This window comes from Diceros bicornis, chromosome 5 (assembly GCF_020826845.1).
Source record: "Diceros bicornis minor isolate mBicDic1 chromosome 5, mDicBic1.mat.cur, whole genome shotgun sequence".
Classification (NCBI taxonomy): Eukaryota; Metazoa; Chordata; class Mammalia; order Perissodactyla; family Rhinocerotidae; genus Diceros; species Diceros bicornis.
Window position 1 is genome coordinate 25188478 of NC_080744.1, and position 20891 is coordinate 25209368.

Here is a 20891-nt window from a genome sequence, read left to right on the forward strand (position 1 = left end):
TATTAGCCGGGCTTTACACACATTCTACTAACTCTTATAAAGGAAAATAAAACCTAAATATAAGTGTCTTTGGTTAGAAGTGGAAAAAGCAGAGAATGAACCAAAAAATGAAGACAGTGGGCAGCTAGGGCTTGCTCGGGGACACTCAGACCTACCTGGTTTTACTTGTAAAGTTGTCCCCTGCCCAAAGATGAGTTTTCCTGTGCTGCCAGAGTGACACTCTAATGCTGCACTTTACAAAAACTCTAACAGGAGATCATTTTTTCCCTCTTCCTTCTCTCCAGCAACCCGACCTAGTGAAAATAACTAGTATTTACTGAAGACTAACTATGTGCCAGCCACAATGGAAAGCCCTTTATAGGTATTAACTCTTAATCTCATAACAATTCAGTGAGGCAGGTACACTTATTACCGCATTTTACAGATGAGAAAAATGTGGCATAAAGAGATCAGGTAACCTGCCCGAGGTCACACATCCAGGGAACAGCAGAGTTATGGTTTGCCCAGGCAGTTTGATTCCAAAATTCACGTTCTTAATCACTATGCTTTACCTTTCATTAGCCTTTTTTTTTTGCTATTTTGGGTTTCCCTTTAAAGTGTATATACCAGTAACATAAACAAAGTAGGTCATTGACTCCAACAAATGTACCCTGAGCCAGTTCTCCTGAAAGGCTTATATTTCATAAACTTAACATTAAAACTGGTTCAATATTTATACCCAGTCTCTTCATTTTCACACTGCAATTGACAATTCTCATTTTTTTCTTGCAACACGTGTCTTACATTTAGAGCTGCAAAGGTAAGGGTGACCTTCTCCCTGGAGAGTCTTATCAGGTTAACACACAGCAGCTCATTTAGAAATTCATTAACGCCTATATCAAAGATGTCTTTCCCAAAGCCTCTTGGCTCCGCCGCACAACTCCTCTTTCTCCCCCTGAGCTTTGCCAAGCCTGGAGCTCCGCAACTGCCTGGGGAGCTGGACCAAGCCAAAGCCACAGCAAACACTGCTGGGAACACAGCGTGGTTGTACAAAGCACAATTCTGAACAGGGTAGGTGGTCTCTAGGATGCTCCTGAAGATTCTTGGAGAGATAAATTTCTTAGGGGAGGCCAGAATTAGGATGAAACCAACTCCTTTCCTGTTACTTCTAGCAAATCCACCATAAATCTGTAAACTAATGAGGACTGAGAGATGCAGGAATTATATGCCAAGTTTGAGTCATTCTGGATAATCCATGGTGGGTGGAGATGTTTTCCGGGGAGGTCACTGGGATGGTCCTAAGTCCCGGGAGTTCCCAGCAGCACTTATCTTTGGCTGAGGGGAAACAGTATTTATCAGTGGCCCAGGGTGAGGCTGGCACAGTATGGGCTAAAGATGCCATGATGTGGGATACATAGTCTCACCTTCTCTAACTTTCAATGCTCCTTGATGGCCGTTTCTGTAAGAAAGCAGTCTAAAATTTCAACTGCCTTGCTACCATGCACTTCTGGACACCTCTATCTAGTTATTTTGACTGAAGGGTAGGCAAAGGCTCAGCTTGGGTAGACAGGAGAAAAACACTAGCCATAACTGCACATTTTAAACATTAAGAAACTGAAAAAGGAGACAGTTTCTGAGATATTTCAAACTGCATAGACAGGATTGAGAGAGTTAATTTGAAGACTCACTTGGATTTACTGCCAGGCTTGTTCCCAGTCCCCAAATCAGTTTACGGTTGTTGCCAATATTACACAGTCATAGAAAGCTTTACAGAAACCGACCAGGCTAATATGTACTAGGAAATCCCTTTTAATCCCCAAAGCCGGCCGGCATGCTCCCCAAGCTGGGACCCTGGCAAAAGAGGCAGCGGGGAAGACTGTTTATTGTCGTGGTCAATTCACAGCATGGTCTGGATGGAAAGGCTCTTCTGAGGTTAATCAGTTCATCTCTCCACCTCCAGACCCAGCTGCCCCCTGGCCAGGCCAGCAAGGAGTGGAGCAATCCTGACCAAGCCGTTGGAGAAGGATTCTCCCCCTCCAATGCTCACCCATCCCTGCGTTCAACACAATCAGACTTTCTGACCCAAATGGATAAGACAAAAGGACAAGGAATCTGTTATTCTCCAGTTCATTTGTTCCCATGCCAGATGATTACATATGTGCCCATTTTCACTTGTACATATGGCATATATATACTGTATAATCACCAGGATTGATGTTTAGAATTAACATAAAAAATAAAATTGGATGAAGAAAACAGCCCCCAAATGAAGTTCACTGCTATGGCTTCCTTTAGAAATTGGAGCATTCGTTATGTATTCAGCAGAGATACTCACGGGGTTTGACCATTAACCTTGTTCCCCTTCCAAATGTGAGCGCGTTGCCTGCATAATTATTCACACAGTGATCTTCAGCTCAGCAAAAACCTCCCAGAAACCGAACTAAGTTTTCCCTAAAGATCTTCTGGAAGGAGCGATACCGTGAGCACAGAGAATATTAAGTAATTGTCACAGTAATAACCTGGCACAGAATCCTAGCACCAGCTTGGATTTCAGGACTGTTTCCACATTGGGTAAATGAAGGATATTCTTTCTACATATTCTAAAGAAGGAGTTTTCCTGCAGAAGCCCAGAATACCACTGCCAAAATCCTAGCATATCCTCTGTGTTTTAGATAACAATTCTCCAGGGGTTCTGAAGATCATATGCCTTGTTTGAACAAAGTGGGAACAGTTCATGTCCAGGCACCAAAGCCAAAGCAGGCAGAGATATTGTCACCACAGTGGGAGAGACGGAGGGCAGCTGCCACTGCCTACCTGGCAAGACGGCTCAACATGTTGGTCCACCCCTTCAGGGTGCTGGAGCCAGACACATCTGACCAAGGTCCAGCTCCTGGAACATCTAAGGGGTTTTCCATCTTTTCTCATTCCACCGAACTAGAGACGGCTGCAGGACTGGCCAGCCCTGGAATTCACTCCGACTCTGCCTCCAGACCCTTTCATTCCCTGCTTAGATGGTCACCAGGAAAAGGACTTTCACCATTTTCTGTCTTTGTTCTAGTGTAGACTTTTCCATTCTCACTGCCCCTTTCCTGGGAGATAACACAACTCAAGGACTAAACTGACATCATTCAGATAGAAGGTAGCTTCTCCTATCCTGTCTAAGTGATCCTTTTGAGCCTCTCTTAATGTTGAGGTAACTTGAAGGAAAATCTGAGACGGAAACTCCATGGGCACTACTGCTGAATGTACAGATAGGTCTCCTTCCTCTTCCCCACCTCTGGCCGCCTGGAAGACCAGGGGCTTAACAACCAACAATTAGAAATGGACCACTCAAGAGGGAAAACAAGAAACAGGCAGGTAATATGGCAGCCCATAAATTTCCTACTTGGATTTAGTCAGTGTTGTTACTCCTCCAGAGAATATCTTCCCATGAGTGATCCCTCCTTCCCACACCCGTTACAGAAGCAACTCCTTTCTTCCTATTTTGCTATTTGCCTGCTGGATCTCTTACCCAAACCTCCTTAATTTTATAATTTCTCAAGTTCTTCCTATGAAATTAAGTCCGGTGAAACCTGTGCTGGGTCTCCTGGCTAAGAAACACTTTGTTTCATGTATGCAAGTCTGTTTCTGGTGGTGAGTCCATGGTGTCCAATTTATGGATGCAAGGTACAGGTGTGGATGTCCCAGCATTCAGGAGTGGTAGGCGTCCAGTTTCTTTGGAGCAGAGCCTTTGTGAAAGGAAATAGCTGGAAATAAGCTTGGAGAACAGAAAGGGCCCAGATTTTAGAGATCCTTAAGTGACAGGCTAAGAAGTGGACGTGATGGCTTCTCAAGATATGAATGCCCAGCTGAAGCACTGAGTTGGATGGGGAGAGAGGCATAAAGAGGGTAAGAAGAGCAAGTGAAAAAGGTGGGATGAGAATACAATTTTAAAAGAATAAAGAATACAGAATTCCCATGTTTAGAGGAGTCTCTCTTGGTCTTTAGCTAATAAATATGTTTCTAATGATTAATATACTTTTCATGAAATTGGTGGTAAGTCCATCCTGGTGAGCCTCAGAGCTCTCCCTCACCCCTCCTACTCAGAGTACAGGGACCCAGAACTGCTGCTTCAGATAGCAGTTATTTTTGCTTCCATAGTTTATAACGAGTATTTCCCTTATTTTACCATCCCTTGCCCCTCAAACACCAACAACTTTTAAAATAAAGTCTGTCTTGCCTGTAAAACTCACTTGTTAAAACCTGCAGCCTGGTGCCTGCTCCAAAGATGTATTTGGAGGTTCCTGAGGTTGTCACAGTGTTAGGTGGCTCTACATAAACCAACGTGAGGTTACCATTTCTTGGAATAGCTTTGCTATCAAATAGTAGGATATCATATGCACTTTTCCCATTGGACGATCTTGACTTCATGTTTTTCTAAAATGGATTTACTTGGGATAACATCTCTGTTCACACAGAAAGTCTTCGCTGCTTCAATCAGGCCTGAGTTTGCAAAACTTCCTGAATCTCATGCTATGTTTATCTTAAGTGTGTTTATTAAGTAAAGAGGCTGTTTTAACAAACATATCAGGATTTAAACATCTAAATGATCGTTGAACTCTTCGAAGTATTCCCTTTAGGACACTCTATGAGAGTCAGTTTATGAGCCACACAAACACACCAAGGACATTATTTTATAGTCATGCTTCATTTTGGAACCAAAATAGTACCAGTAACTAGTTTGAATCTCTCCTTTATTTATAAGTCATAGCTCCATGGCTTTTGATTATTAACAAAAATGAAATCCACCTTCAAAAGATAAAGCCATCATGGATGCTACAAAAAGAATGGGCTGTGGCCTTTGAGGGCAGTTTCAAAAGAGGAGGTGAGCAATGGACAGCAGTCTGAACTAAAGTGTGTGCCACTTGAAGCTGAGTGGTTTGACCGGACTACTCATTTAAATGTCTAAACTCTATTTGTTAACAAATCAGCCCCATTACATCGCCATACCTGACTCAGGCCCAGAAGAATGTTGACACAATACTCCTAAAATGTGAGATGGCAGGCATTTCTGCAAACAGTGTGCCTGCATGGAAAGCACCCCAGTTTCTGTAATTCTAACAGAAATAAAACCAAAACCCAAACCAAAAAGCATTGAAATCTGCAAGTATGGAGACAGCCTGTAAATTTTCAATATTGTTTTTATAATCCATCTCTGTTACCCTCTCCCTGACAGCTTCACAACTCAGATCAACATTCTGCTTTATCACAGATGATCCAGTGGAGGTGGGGAGCCTTCCAAGCACTGGGATTCTCTGCTCCTCCCGTAGTGTTAACTCAGGCAGCCTAGGTGAAGCCCGTGTGGGGAACTGCTTTGTCCCTGGGGTGAAGAATAGGGCTGTCCACTGACGTGACACATCAAGGGCTGTCCTCTCTCCAGAGAGTTTTGTTGTTCTGCTATGCTCCCAGAAGAGGAAAGCCATGAGAAGCTTGTAACTCCTGCTGCCCTCCCCTCACCCGAGTCCTCAGTCCATTTGCCGGATTTTTCAGTTCTACCAGGTGACATGAGCATAAACCCAACTGGGTCCTCATCACTTATCTGTTAAGGACATGCATCCTTGGCTGTACACTAGCCTCTCTTTTCATTGGTTTGTTTCTGTCTTTCTTGCAAATCTTTTCTCCCTCTTATCTCTGCCTCTTTCCCAAAGCCTCAACGTGCTTTGTGGACCTTCGAGAAACACTGCCTGCGGTATTAATACAATTTATCAAACTGCTCATAGACCTGATAACCAAATCCAGCCTCCAGGGAAACATGTATTCATATCTCACTCACACATCCGACATAGTTAACAACTGCACGCTAAATGAAGCAATTAAATTCAGCTTTGTTTCAGCAGGCCCCCTTGGATTTCTTTCCAGAAAGGATAATTAGTTAACCACAAGAACTCACCGGGTGTGACCAACAGCGAGGTGCCTTTGCCAAAGGTGAGTGCTTACCCGGTGTTTGAGTTCCACAGTGCATTTTCCCTAAACAAAAAACCTCTTGCAGTAGCCACTCTGCCTCTCCCCTCATGTGATCCATCATTAAATTTAATGTCTAAAAACATTAAATTTAACACAGTAGTCACACAGACTGTGGGTCATCCAGGGCTCTCTTCCATGAGACCGTTGCTGAGATGGTCACCCACTTACCACAGTGAGGTGGGCAATCATGCCTGAGAAGTGCCATCCTGGGGAGGAGACTCTCTTACATGTTATGAAGCCCAGAGTTTTCTTATGCTCAGCAGAGGGAAGTGCCCATCTGAACTAGGACAGCCAGGGGCCTGGACCAGGAGCAATTCTGTGGGCTCATGGGTGACACCACTGAGAAAGGGGTTGGTAAATTTCCCCTCATTCACTCTAGGTTGTGCTTAAGTTGCACTCGCTGATTTAGCCTTTGAGACCCCCAGCACTTACTTGGTTTAACAGAGAGTTTAGTGCCTTTTCCAAAGACGAGCTTTCCTTGGCCGCTTCCATAACTCACACAGTCAGATGGGGCCTTACAATAATTAGTTGGTGGGAAGGATTGAGGGGGAGACCGAACCAGTGAGATCACCTTCCCCTCTAGTGGAGGTCTCACCACCTTGCAGCCTCAGCTCCCAGCTCCTTGGCGGGGTTAAGACATTTCTCTAAAAATAGCAGCCGGCTGTGCAGATAGAGCTGAGCTTGATCTTAAACCACAAGTTTTGTTCCCAGAACACTGGCTTCTGATGACCCGCTCATGCCTGAGACACATGAGACAATCACAAGATCAGGCAGAGACATGCCACCTAGCACAAGTGGTCCGCATTGGGGTCAGAGAGCGACTATTTTCAAGACCAGGGACCATGCCACTTTCAGATCCATAGTTCTTGCAAAGAATTACAGCAACAACAACAACAACAAAAAAACCCAACAAAAAACAAAAAACACAACAAAAGAGCTGATTACACTCCTCTTGGAGAGGAGGGGTTCTTATTGAGGAAAACCTGATTTCTGAGTTGTTAGGTCTTTCTATTTTGTCTTATATCACAGAATATGGGTTTTGCATACTATTGTTGGCATTTCTACATATCCAGAGCCAATGAAGAAGCCAGGGAAAATTTCTACTCCTTCATGACCTAATTCTTAGAATTGTCGGAATTCATCAACTAACAGACTTCCAACCAGCTTAGGCACAAAGAAACTGGGTGTGTTGATCCTGCTGTGCCTGGACAACTGTGGTGTCTTAATCCTGCTAACCCATACAGAACAGCACTGCCACTCACTCAGGTCAGCTTTGAGACTGACTCATTGCTTTTACTTACTTGGTTTTACAGTCAGCCTGGTTCCAGCTCCAAAGTGTAGGTCCCTGTTTCTATTGCCACAGCAATACACCCTCTAACAAAAACCTACTGGGGAAACCTTGCAGCCAGGCTCCCTGTGTGGCAGGGACAAGGTGGAGAGACACTGACTAATGCCACACAACACAACAATCCCATTCTCTTTTTCCTACAGGAATGGGGCCATTTTGTCATGCTTCCAGGCTCTAAAAGTGGGCACTTCTCAGTGCACTGAGCACAGCTAATCAAGACCCCAAATTGGCACTCTGAGACATCTAATCAGCTTTCAAGCAGGTTCCTGAACAGTGTATAAACCCATGTCACAAACAAATCATGCCCAAACACGCTGTTTGTCTTCAGGGACCACTGTGTATGTGGTACTGCCTGGTGACATGCTCCAGAACGTCTATAATTTGCATCTTAATTATGGGTTCAGAGTACTCAAACTACTCATCTATATAATTTCATGTCAATTATCATGTAGTCATTTGGTAACTGGTAAATAATGAAACATGGCGGTGCTTCAGGGGGGAGGATTGGTATTTGATTGTGTTTTTGGAGGGTCAAGGGTTTTCCTTTCATACCACCAAGGGTCTAACGCAAGGCTTCCTCTCAGAAGCTGATTGTGCAGGATGTTAAGCAAATTTCCATGGAGTTGCTCTCAGACAGTCCTTAGAAGGTCATGCTAGCCACTTCCTCCCATTTACACATATCACCCCTGAAAAGTTATCAGAATAAATTTTTTTCTATTTTCTATTTGAGAGCCCTTTTCATTCTGTTGCCCAGAGTGACAAAGCCCTGATGAAACATTAATTCCCAAACCCACTGTTCCAAAGGAAACACATAGAGTGGTGTAGATTGAGAAAGCCTGAAGCAGGGAGAATTCTGTTTTCGTGGGTGGAAAGGAAAGCTTCAGTAATAGAAATAAAAATAACATGAATTCTGATTGAATGCAGGTATCCTCAGTGAGATCACCTCCACTGAAGGAAGGAAGGACTACATCCAGCCAGGATATCCCTTCAGTAGTACCCCCTATTTTAAAAGAACTCACAGTTAAGTTACTCCATGGCTCCAATTACCTACCAAGGGTGACCTGAAGTCTCGTTCCTGTCCCAAAGATGAGTTTCCTGGCACTGCCAGTGGTTACACTGTGAGATGCTCCATAACAGAAACCTACTGCTTGAGTTTCCGTCTGGTCTCCACCCTCCAGTCCTTACTCAGAGTTCTTCCCATGACCTCTTCCCAGATGGGCAGCCTGAGTGAGCCCTCAGGGATCCATTTCCACTTCTAAACTCTGCAGTATTAACCCCTATGAGGGCAGCAGGGCTCTGGCCAGATACTTGCTTGGCTAACACTACCTGCCCGTGGCCCTCTTTGGCCTCAACTGATCTTGGGGTGCTGGCTAGTTGACTGAGGCCGAGGAATATTGAAGTTCAACTCTGCAGACATTGGGAATTGAGCTCTTTGTCCTTTCCCTTTCTGGGTTTTATGTTAATGGATCTTTCTTGTCAGACTTGATGAGTGATGGGGCTCATAAATCAAATGATTAATACCTGTTCTAATTTAGGGTCAGGCAGAGAACAGGACATGAAGACAGAAAAGGAGAAACAACCAAACTTCTATCTACACAGCTCTTTCCACCATTTCTATGACAGTCATTTTCATTGCAAAGGTGCTACTAACAAAGCAGCCACATATGTTCATGCCTCAGTGGTATCCTTTGTTTGCTGGAGCCCAGAATTCACAATAATGGCCTCTAGCCAAATACAGTTACAAAGGCAATCAGGAGTCCTCCAAAGCACAAACTGTATTACCTCCTTCATCTACACAGCTCAAAACTTCCTATGTGCTTAGGATGGTGCCAATGATGGCAGTGGCACCAGAGGCTCATTAGCAGGGGTTGGAAATGTCCCCATGGCAACTGCATTTAGATTCCCATCTCCCAGGTAGAAGCACTTACAGGGCTGGATGGTGAGCTGGGTGCCTTTCCCAAAGGTGAGTCTGGTAGCACTTCCTCCTGTATTCACACCCTGGGCCAACCCTTTACATAAATCTCTCTGCTAGAGACCCATGCCCTGAACCTCTGAGAACCTCTCCAGCTACTTTGAAGCCCACAAACACTAGGGAGAACTCATAGCCCTGGCTGGTGCTGCTGGTCACTTCTTCCCCTCCTTTGTTGCTGTTGTAAAAGCTCAGAACACACATAACCAAGGTAAGGGGCCTGGAGATGAGGACTGGGGATGCCATCACACAGCTACCAACTACATCACTGTCAACTTTTTCGTGAGAGTAGACATGGCCACAAAAGTCTCCCCTGTCATGTAGGAGAGGATGGATAGGGCGGAGGCCCTTAGTCACAAATATTTAAAGGAGTATGAAAAGATGCTATGGTTTGTCTATCTGGAACCTAAAGCAGGACAAGTCAAACATCAGGTAGAACAAAAAATAGGAAAAGACATAAAGATATCACTTCCCATACTTCTAGTTATGAAATAAATAAGTCATGGGATGTAATGTACAGCATGGCAACTATAGTTAATAATACTGTTGCATATTTAAAAGCTTTTAAGAGAGTAAAAATCAGTTCTCAACACAGGAAAAAATTTTTGTAACTGTGTATGTGACGGATGTTAACTAGACATTGTGGTGATCATTTCGCAATATATACAAATACCAAATCATTATGTTGTGCACCTGAAACTAATATAATGCTATGATGCAATTATACTTCAATTAAAAAAAAAAATCTTGCTTTCCTTTCATACTTACTGGGCCTAATTGCTAAACGAGTCCCGGTCCCAAAAGTCAGCTTGTCTCCGGTGCCACTCTTCTCACTGTTGTCAGAAGCTTTACAGAAACAGGGCAGACACCTGTCACCAGTGTCATCTCACCAACCTGTCTGTCCCAGCTTTCTCCTGACACTCATCCAGAAATGCCCTACAAGCCAAGCAGTGTGCATCTTTTCTCACGCCTCTCTCAGTCACAGGCTCAAGATAAATCTCTAAGCTCCAAACTACAGACTAAGGTTTCCATTTTGCGAGTCTAGACACCCAAATAGCAAGCAGTGTGGTTCACGGAGACGCTGACATTTTTTAAAAAATTTAAATTCTATTTTAAAGCAATGGATCACACCAGTTAATTGGTGTGATTTACTCTCTCAAAGGCAACACATGGAAATTCTTAAGTGAGTCACACTAATAAAGTGCTTGTGTTGCACCTGAAATTGCACTTCTTCTTTGTTTAGAGTCAAATACTTCTAAACCAGAAAGGGTCTCTTCAATATGTAATAAAACTTAGGTTGGGATTGGGGTGGGCCAGAATGTGTTTTATACTCACAAGGCTTGACTCTCAAAATGGTTCCTGAGCCAAAGACCAGCTTGTTTCCGTAATTCACACAGCACCAAACTCCTTTACAAAAACAGTGAGTGGGCGTGGGTGTGTGTGCGGTGGGGTGGTGGCAAGTGACTTGGCTCTGGAAGGAGAGGACTGCTCCACTTCGCATTTAGGACCTGCTGGTAATTGGCCAAGAAGCCAAAGACATTGGAATAATTGTGGAAACTTCTAAATGTGAAAAGGTTGATTGTGTATGGGATTTTGCTTGTTTGCTCTTTGCTTCTTGGACTGGGATAAATGCTGCAACCCCTCTCTAGAAGCAACACTCCAGGGGTTTGGTGTATCTTTTCTCTCAGGACTTTTCTAGCCCTCTAGCCAGAATTTTCTTTCATCTCATTAATCCTAATCATACCCTCCTGTTCCAAACAATTCTGCTCTGCTATGATGTTCTCCAACTTCAAAATCCACAGCAAGTACCAACCACTAAAAATTTCTGGAAGCATTGCTTGAAAACAAACTCATTATAGCTGGCTTCCACATAAAGTTTTCAAATATTTGGGGCTCTGAGTTGGTTTGGAGCCACTCTGACTGTCTCCTGCTGGGTAAAGCATTTTTACACTGAGTTGCTCTTAGTGGCACAGGAGAGTGTGGCATTTTCCCTGGGTGTGTTATGTTTTCACTGGGGACAGTTCCCCGAACACTTCTGCTACTATGGCATCTGAGGCAGGGAGCTGACTGACCATCACTGGGTCCCCAGATCCTACAGCTCAGCTCTGCCACCGTCTCGCTTTGTAACTCAGGGACACTCTCTGAGCTCCCTGTCCCTGGATACAGAGTGAGGAGAGCACCACTTTCCCATCAGATCCAGAAAGAGGAGAAGAAAAAGAGTTTGATCTTTATCTGGAAGGGTTTTATCATGTAATTTTCACTATAAGAGTCTGAGCCATCCAAATCCTCAATACTCATGCCTTTAAATTCTAATGCAGAAAAAAGAAAAGAAAAAGAGATTCATCTAGGTGACTGAGTGGTTAAGACAGTTGGGAAATCCAGACTTGGAATGGTTCCATGCCTGCGGTTCTTGCTTTCAGGGAGCTTTTCTATCCATCTTGTGTGGTTGTCTTTGGTTCAAGTGAATATATTCAAATTTCCCACAGTTTTTAAGTTCAGGTGTAAGAAAGTGATTTGCCCCATGTGTTTTCACATTACTCTACTCTCTGTATATATATTCAGTATCTCTATCTATCTATCTATCTATCTATCTATCTATCTATCTATCTATCTATCTATCTATCTATCTATCTATCTAGACATAGTTGTGTTTAACAGTTAATTCTGTGTCTTGCCCAAACTGTAATTTACTAAATGCACATGTGCTGCCATACTGATAAATTCCACTGAAAAAAATTCCCTGAATTTTCCAAGTTTAAGCTTTCCTCTTGATCAGTGCTTAGTTTTTCCATTCAGTAAGCCTGCCCCACCTAGAACATTAGCTCTTAGCACCTTTACAAATACCATTGCCATCTGCAAAGAGAGACACAAGCTGGGCTAATTTTGTAAAATTATACTGCCTGGCAGTCTGTCCTCCTGCCTCTCTGGGTCTCCTGGTTGCTTATCTCTTTGATAGCCTATGTTTCTACCATTTCTTCCAAATGCTTGCAGTACTCAAGTTAAAATTTTCATACAAGATAAAAGTGAACATGCAATCATTCTGCCTGAGTTCTCTTCACATGTCACATTAGCAAATGATGGCAGCAGCAAAAACAGAATTGTGAATCATATTTTCTAGTTTTGAATTAAATATTCAAGACTGGAGATCCCCTAGAAAACTCAGATATTAGGCTGACACCCATCTCTATCAGCTATACAAAAGGACAGATGAAAATTGTGCTGTCTAAGCCTAAATGAATCTTACACAGGAGACCTGGAAATTAAAGAATAATGGGTTTCCTGACCAAGGATGAAGTACTTACTGGGCGTAACAGTGAGTCTAGTTCCTGTCCCGAAGGTTAATTTGTTGCTTCCATAGTTAGAGACACAGTGTTCTAAGTCATTACAAAAACCATTGCTCCAAATTGTCCAAACTCTACTGCAAGGGCCTCTACCCCCGGGTTCTTGTGAACCCCCTCCTCACAATGCTTCTATAGCATCAAAGCCACCAGCAACCCTCTCGTACCATTTCCTGCTGGAACAACTGAGAGAAACTGAGATAAATGGCTGTAATTAGGAGAGGCTTGACATATGAGATCTGTTTTGATTTTTCTGTCAAATTTTACTTCACAGAGAAGAACAGAAACCCTCTTTCTCTCTCCAGGTGCCGTTAGGGAATCCCTTGGGTCTGAACACAGGATGAGTCTGGACACCTCTGGCATCTTTCTCGTCATTTTATACCATCCCACATTTCAGTTTTCTCTGAAGTCACCTCATTTCCCTTCTCTAGGCCTCTGGTCCATTTCTTTCAGTTGAGAGTTGTCCCTCCATTCTATGCTCCTGCGGCCTGTGCAAAGGGCCAAACTGCTCTGGTCAGTGTAGACACGAGGGGCCAGCTAGGGGATGGCCAGGGCTGCAGACTATGTCTGTTCCTCTCCCCCCAGGGATTTTTGGGCAGAGAAATAAAGACCTGTCATGGCATAAATCATTCTTGTGGTGGAGGAGAAGGGCTCTTTGCTATGTTCCAGATAAAGTTATACCTGGAAACAGAGAAATAGAGTAGCAGACTTTTGACAATTCTTTCTGGAGTTTAAAGGGTTTGCTCAACACAGTGGTGATAGAAAATTTTCTTTGACTTACTTGGAATGACCGTCAAACGTGTTCCTCTCCCAAAATAGAATATGTTACCGGTGTTCCACTGTGATAGGAAGCTCAACAGAAACCAGGCAGAAGAGAGAGCCAGCGCTACACCTGAGGCCCCACCCGACAAGCAGACAAACTGCATCTTTCCCTGTGCAGGTGCAGGAACTAGGGCATTAGAGGGAAGGAGCTTCAAGGCTTAGAGCAGCCACGATCATGGTCACAGCTGTGACCAGATGGAGGGACTGAGTCCTCCTAAAAGGGGATTAAAGGGAAGGTTAACGTGCATCTTGTGCTGCTCGCTGTCTAATTACAGGTATATGCCCGTTTGTTTAATGCTTGGGCATTTAAAACGTTCTTTTTCTTTTAAGATTTAATTTCTCTCCTGATGATCATATGATTCTGAAGTGCATTTTAATTCTTCTTTATTACATCTTTTGATTCTGGGAAGGATTTTATTTCTTTGTGAAATTTCTGGAACAACTCATTTCTCTGGATTCACCCAGTGTGAGGCTCTGATCACTCTGCTCCTTTCCAACCTGCCTCATTTCCCTAACACCCCATTATGCAGTGTCCATTGTGCATTCCCCTACGCCACCTTGTCCCCCCAGGTGCAGGGGGAATGTGTGGGGAGAACACAGGTTGGTGACTTGTTTTTCAAATTGCCACTTTCAAGTCTCAAGCTCTCTGTGCTACCCTTTATAGACTAAACCTACATTTGCCATTCTTTGACCTTTTTTTCTGATCAGAGTTAATATATCTTGATTCCCTCAGCTTTGTGCCCTCAACCACCATGCCACCTGCACAGCCATTTGAGCCCCACGCATGTGACTATTAGCTCCACCACACTCCACAGGCCAAGTCACGGGCAGACTTACTTGGAATGACTGATAAGCTTGTCCCCTGCCCAAACGTCAGCTTGTTGTAGGAGGTTGTCGCACAGCCACCCAACCCTTTGCAAAAACTGACAGGTGACTCTTAGAGATCTTAGACCACAGTCTTTTTCTCTGCCACTTCAAAAGGCATCTCAGGTACCTATGGGATCTGTGAGTGTGGAGCCACAGTTGGGCCAGATTCTGCAGGGCATGGTAGGAAACTTGACAGGAATGTGTGCTTCTCCACCTTGGTGTCATTACAATTTCTGACATGCTGCAGGCTTTGAAAAGCATCAATGTCTCCTCCTCTCTTCTCTATTATTCCCTCATCCACACAACATCCCAATCTACATCTCATTTCTGTCTTCAAGCCCAGCTTGGTGACACCAGTTCCTCAGACACCATTGATCTGCCTTCTCTGAGACAGCATATGTTTGCAGGCACGCCGTGATTAAAGGACCGGGAGTGCCAGGCTCTCAGAGGCTGAGATCTGGGGTCCTTGCTTCTTATCTCTGGTGAATATGTTGTTCTCATTTGTCTGGCTAATGAAGAGCTGACCTTTCTAAGTGGAAGCGTTTTGCTGAAATGACAACTGCCAGAGACAACAGCAAAAGCAGAGCTCTGAAGGCAGTTTTGGCTTTTTGGACCTCTCTGGCATATTTCAGTCAAAACGATCCCAGGCTCGAAGGTCAATCTCTCAGCTTTGGCTCCCACATTACTGGACTTGGAGAAACTCAACAAAAACTGGGCAATATTGTTCCAACCTGCCCCCTGCTCATTAGAACCAGGCTTTCCTTGGAGGCGTCTTGCACATTCAAGATGATCCTAACAAGCCAACATTCGGCCTTATAGCAGCACCGGCACATTCTAGCTCCACGCCACCTGGTTTGAGTTATGCTGCCACTCAGTGGAGTAGATAAAGACAGCCACGTCAGATGACCTCCTCTGCACAGCCAGAACAGGGACTATCTGCCTGATGGACTCTGCCTGCCCACAAATACGTGGACTGGACTCTCATCTCTCTGGCATGGGAGGACACTGCCCTCGATGGAGAGCCTAGGAAGACAGAGTGCCCGGCAATAACGGTCCAAGTGATGACACCCTTCTCTCTGATACTCAGCTCCCCATCTCAGCCTTATCAAGCTGCAGCGAAAGACATATTCCTACTTATTTACTTTTCCCCCTCCTGTCTCTCATTCCTTTCATTTCTCATTTCTGAGCACCCACTGGGCTTCAGACTCTCCTTGATCCATTTCCGTTTGACTCCATTAGAATCCCTGCAAGAAAGAGCCAAAAGGCCTAGAATGCAAAAATGCATGGGGACACTGTGTTCTGGGCCTTTCCAGCCTGCTTGGCTTCACGATGAGCCACCTCCACTTTCCAAATATCAGCTTCTCAGAGCTGTCACGCTTCTCCCTGCAGCAGGGGGAGGTTTACAACGTCTGACAGAAGGAACTTTATGAATCTTAAAACTAACAGCCTGAGTATCTCTCTCCTCCCGGCGGGGAGCAGCAGCAAACTCACCAAAGCAAAATCTTTCTGTCTGCTCTAATTATCAGCCAGGATGCAAGTCACCACGAGGAGAAAGATATTAAGCCTGGAATCGGAAACTCTTTGGAGTTAATTGTAATCCCTTGCCTGGTGGTTTCAGCAATAGGAATGGACACAGTGGAGGCGTATTTCTTTCCATCCTTTTTTTCTCTTTCTCTTTATGTAGTTTTGCATCTATAGACGCAGTAGGAGATGTTCAGCGAACATAGAAGGATTTGAAATAAGACCTCAGATTCCCATTCAGTTTTCATTTTTTCCCTCTCAGCTTTCATTTAAAATCCATTCTGAATGAATGCCACATACCTATTCAAACTCTGCTCTTAATTATCCCTCTCCACTGTGGATCATACCAGTGGAAATGGCCTCAGTCACACTAAGAAGAATTTAAGATTGATATTAGGAAGAACTGTACGACAGGAAATGGTACCAAGTATTAGAATGGGTTATTCAGGGGAGGTGGTTGGAAAGGGTGACATCCCACCCCAAAGTTGGGCATCACCTCCAGAGAAGGCTCTGAAAGCAGCAAAGATTCTTTTCTATCTCTTCAGGGTCAAGGTCAGCTTTACTCAACGGCAGGGAGATAGACTTGATGGCTCAGGGTCCAAAAGAGAATCTATTAATATTGAGATTAAAGAAGGGAGGTCACTAGTTAACTCCAAGCAAGATTTGGTTCCCAGGCAACATACATTTCTCTCAAATCTGACACCAGGAGTGAAATCCCAGAATTTCCAGTATGCTGCTGTGTCCTGTTACACTTACTTGGATGGACAGTCAAGACGGTTCCTTGTCCAAATGTCAGCTTTCCATAGCCTCCACCACCAGTGTTAGCACTGTAATGGAGGCCTTTACTAAAACCCTGGGGAGACTGCTGAGGCTCACAGACATCTTCCTCTTTAATCCTGGGAAGAAGAAACTAGCCCAAAGGGGCCTGGATCTGTGAGGCTGAGTTTCTTCCCACCAAAGGTCAGAGCACCATTTCCACATCTGGTCCTGGGACACTGACCTGCTGCATCCCCCCGAGGGCCTGCCTCCCATCCCTCTCCATTTCATCTGGTTTTCATCCTGAGGCTTACTGATTTCTCATGTTCAGCATCTCTCTTTCTAAAGGTCTCATTTCCATTTTATAGCATCATTTTCAGGACAATTTCTCTGATCAATTTTCAAGACATGTCCTCCCCTCTCTTCGAGGTGTCACACATTTTTGATGACAATGAATTGATTAAAAGGAGACAGGAGGAGAGTGTTCAGCGTTTTGGAGGCTGACTAGAATTAGATGAGGTTTAGTCTCTAACCTCATGAAACACTCTCTCTGAGCTTCCCTTCATGCCCCAGCACAAGAAATGAAAATGATGGGCACGTTTAATTGAGCCTTTCTTCACACACGTGGATTTTCTGTCAGTCTTGAACCTGGTCAAAGGTTAGGATCTCACAGAAAGTTTACACCCCAGCTTTGTTAGGCTGATTACCTATCCTGGGGGCTGTTCTGGGTTTAACAAAGAAAGATCTTTGACCTGAGAAGCCCCTCAATCCCAAGCAAACCAGGACAGCTGGTCACCCTACAGTCCCTCTTGGGATGTCCTGGTCTCGCAGAACAGCCCAGCAGCCATAGTGGTAGAACTAACTGAGGTCCCTGTTGGAGGCAGGCTCTTGCATGTTTACTTGGAGTTGCAGTAAATTTCATCCTTTGACCAAACACAGCTTCCATTGCTGAGTGTCACAACCATAGGAAGCTGGGGGTCTCCTTGGCCGTGTCTGGTGGATACCACAAAAGGTGTAAGGAGCAAGATTCAGGCAGTCTCATTATTTGGCACAATGGTGATCAAACTCTATCCCCGAAGAAGATGAAAAACACATATTTTAGCACTTTCATTGCGTTCAACTTCTAAATTCAACTGTTTTGACTGAATTTGTGCTTGTCTCTCAGTCATCTCTTCAAGCAACCACTTATTAGCAAAGGGTCGAAGCTTCAGCTTGCTTATCAACAAGAAAAGAGGGAGAAAAAAGGCTATTATTTAGCTAAGAAGAAGTGTCCATCTGCTTTAAGGAGAGCAGTCAGGGATTCAAATGACCCTTCTCATCTCTTTCCTATTTCACAGCATCACTGTTTAAAGAGCTCCCCATACCCTACTTCAGTCTCCATAACATTAGGAAATAAGCAAAATCAGATGCCTGCCCTCAGATGAAGCCCTCAAACAGACGGTGCCAAAGCATTGCTGTGGCAATAATCTCTATGCTCTGCTGATTGAAGGAAAACAGAATTTAATCAAGGGTCCCTTGGACTTCAGCCTTACCTTGTAGCCCCTGCATATAAAGAACCCATTGCATGGAAAATCTGGCATAGAGATGTGGAAGGATGCTTGCCCTGCACAGATATTTTCTTTGCATGGTTAGGCTGTCAAACTCCCTAGCCTCTTCAACATTTCACAGTGTAGGGGCTATAGCTCTCAGGCCCCTAAAAGGCCAACCATATGCTGAGAGGGGGTCCCAGCTTCTCCGTGCCTTCTGGAAAGCCCCGCCCTAGCGTGTTTCCAGCGAGACACCAAAGATAAAACCTCCTGTCTGGTCCCCAGCCTGGCTGCTCAACCTCTGAAAAGTGACATCCTTGAGTCTCCCAAGATGTTCATATGAATCCCTTCAAAGCTTTAACTAGCTAGGGCCTCAGAGACAACTGGATGCATGGGATTTAACAATATCATGTATTATTCATTGTTTCTGTTGTTACAGACATGTGCTGGTTTTGCCCCTGCTGAGCAAGGCACTTTTGCGCATGACAACTTCATGGCTAACCACACTGCATGTTCTTCAGACAGGGCCTATCCCAGAACATTCCAAGCTGTTTGTTACCAGGGCTGCATTAACTCCTTCAATGCACTGTATCCCTTAATCATTTATACCCCCTGAGCCAGTCTTTTCAAGAGCTTTGACTGGGCTGTTTTGCAATGAGCCTCTCCCAGTGCTGCATCCTCTCCTAATCACAGAAAGCAGATTTGAATAAACAAAACTCAGCAACCAGGACACTAAGCTTATGTCAAAAGGAGACTGAGGCCCTTCAACAGGTTTTTCCCATTTCCACTTGACCCAAATTTTATAACAAGTCAGTCTTCCCAGCATTAGTTTATAAGCACTACTCTCAAGCCCACTGGACACACAGATTTTCAAAACTGCCATTAGCAACCACAGTTTTTTGCTTTTATACATAGCAGTTTAAACTTTTCCAAGTACTCACACCCATTATTACCATTGTGGAAGGGTGGGTGTGTATTTGAAGGAGAGAATGCACTGCTTTATTCTCATGATTCAGAGGACACATGAATTTTTCCCCTCTCCTCAGTTGAACTAAGTAAAGTGGCGGCTCAATCAATGAATTTGATAACTGAGGAAAAAGTGGGGTTAAACGCTCTGCATGAGTTAACCAGTCTCACCCATGGAGATCTCAGTTACCAGACTGAGATGGGGGTTGAGAATGGTTCCTTTAGGAAGATAAAGTGGAGGTAGAAGATGAAAAGAAATCTGTCTGTTGAATTTCCAGCATTTGTTAATGAAATTTCAGGGTCCCATTATTTCAGGAGATAAATTTAGGGGAGTTTTAGTATCTATGTCAGGAAGATTTATATTTGGTCTACTGAATTTGCATAGTTACAATATGCCAATATCCTCTCTATCTTTTTGGCAAACATTTCCTGGCTTTAGCTGAATCCCTGAGGATCCTGTATTCAATTTTTCTCCCTGTACCAATAATCTTGTTTAAGATGGATGATAGGAATGTTTTTTGGCTGAAGGTAATTCAGTCTTTGTACAATGGAGTTCTAATCTCTCTGATGGGGACCATATCCTCCCAGCAAAGGCATTAGATTTGGAAACGAACCTGAGATGTTTTGGGGGGACAAGTTAATTTAAATCAGAAGAAAGAAGTGTTTTGAATCTCTCCCCCAGCCCCCTCAGTCCCTTCAAACTTACTTGGATTCACAGTTAAGAGAGTTCCTTTTCCAAAAGTGGGTTTGTAGCTGCTCCCTGCACTATTCTCACAGTCAGGGGAGGCTTTACAAAAACAGGAACAGGAGCTGCTCTTTGCAGAAGGGCCCTGGGGTCAATAGGCGCTTGATCCTGCAACCCTGTACTAAACTACATCTTATTTGATAGAAGGCGGCTGCTGAGGCGGGAGCTGGGCTTCCACAGGGCAATGGAGTCCTGATAAATAAATACATTATTCATTTTAAAATTTTTTATTGTTTTTCTTCTTTTTATGTCTAAGCTGCCGCCTTAGTTTTGGTAATCCATTTCTTTTTCTTCTTCCCTCATTGTCTACCACTGCTGGCACCCACATAAGTCTCTACTTTATTGCACTTCGGGGTTGTTTCTCTGCAATTTATTGAAATTGCTCGCATCAACTCACTAGATCCTGGTTTACTGGAAACTGATTGCAGAAGGAGAGGACAGTGAGGGAGTTTTTACAGGGACCTGTTCAAAGGTAGAAGTTTGAGGGCTTTTTGGTCTTTCCTGATCTGCTTCCCACTGATGGACTAGGCAAAACAAGTACGTGCCCCTCCAGGAGAGCACATAGGATGAGGCCTAGAAAGGAGAAGTCCCCGTGTAGCTTTTCCCTTCCATACTCACTGGGGTTGACGGTCAGCCTGGTTCCTTGCCCAAACACCAGCTTCTGGCCTGCAGTCCCTGAGTAACACCACAGCAAACAGCTTTACACAAACTGCCTGCAAGGTCCCTCTCTCTCCCCCTGGAGGAGGATGCCTGATCTGCTCTCCTAGCACCCAAGCCAGCTGCCAACAGCGGCCTGAAGTTCCCAAGCCAGAGGGGTTTAGGACAGTGTCTCTTGGGGCTGCCTATTTTCTCCTCGACAGTCTCTTTTAGCAGTTGTCGAGTTGTACCAGATTTTTAATCTGTTTGCCAGTCAAATATTTAACATCTTTATTTCTACTTTACAGAATTTTAACTTTTTAAAAAAATTTCCTTTCTTTCAGGCTTTATAGAGCTCTCCCTAAAAACAGCTGGATTAAAAGAATCTTTAAAATTGGAATATGCTAGGTCTCCT

General features: G+C 44.1%; 1 protein-coding gene across 1 annotated transcript in view; it reads right to left on the reverse strand.

The window, feature by feature from the left end:
• Positions 1-20891, reverse strand: part of LOC131405801 (M1-specific T cell receptor alpha chain-like) — a 584807-nt gene that overhangs the window by 49467 nt on the left and 514449 nt on the right. The window contains exon 4 of the mRNA XM_058540999.1: positions 16604-16674. Coding sequence (XP_058396982.1) covers positions 16604-16674 — 71 coding nt within the window. The remainder of the gene's footprint in view (positions 1-16603; positions 16675-20891) is intronic.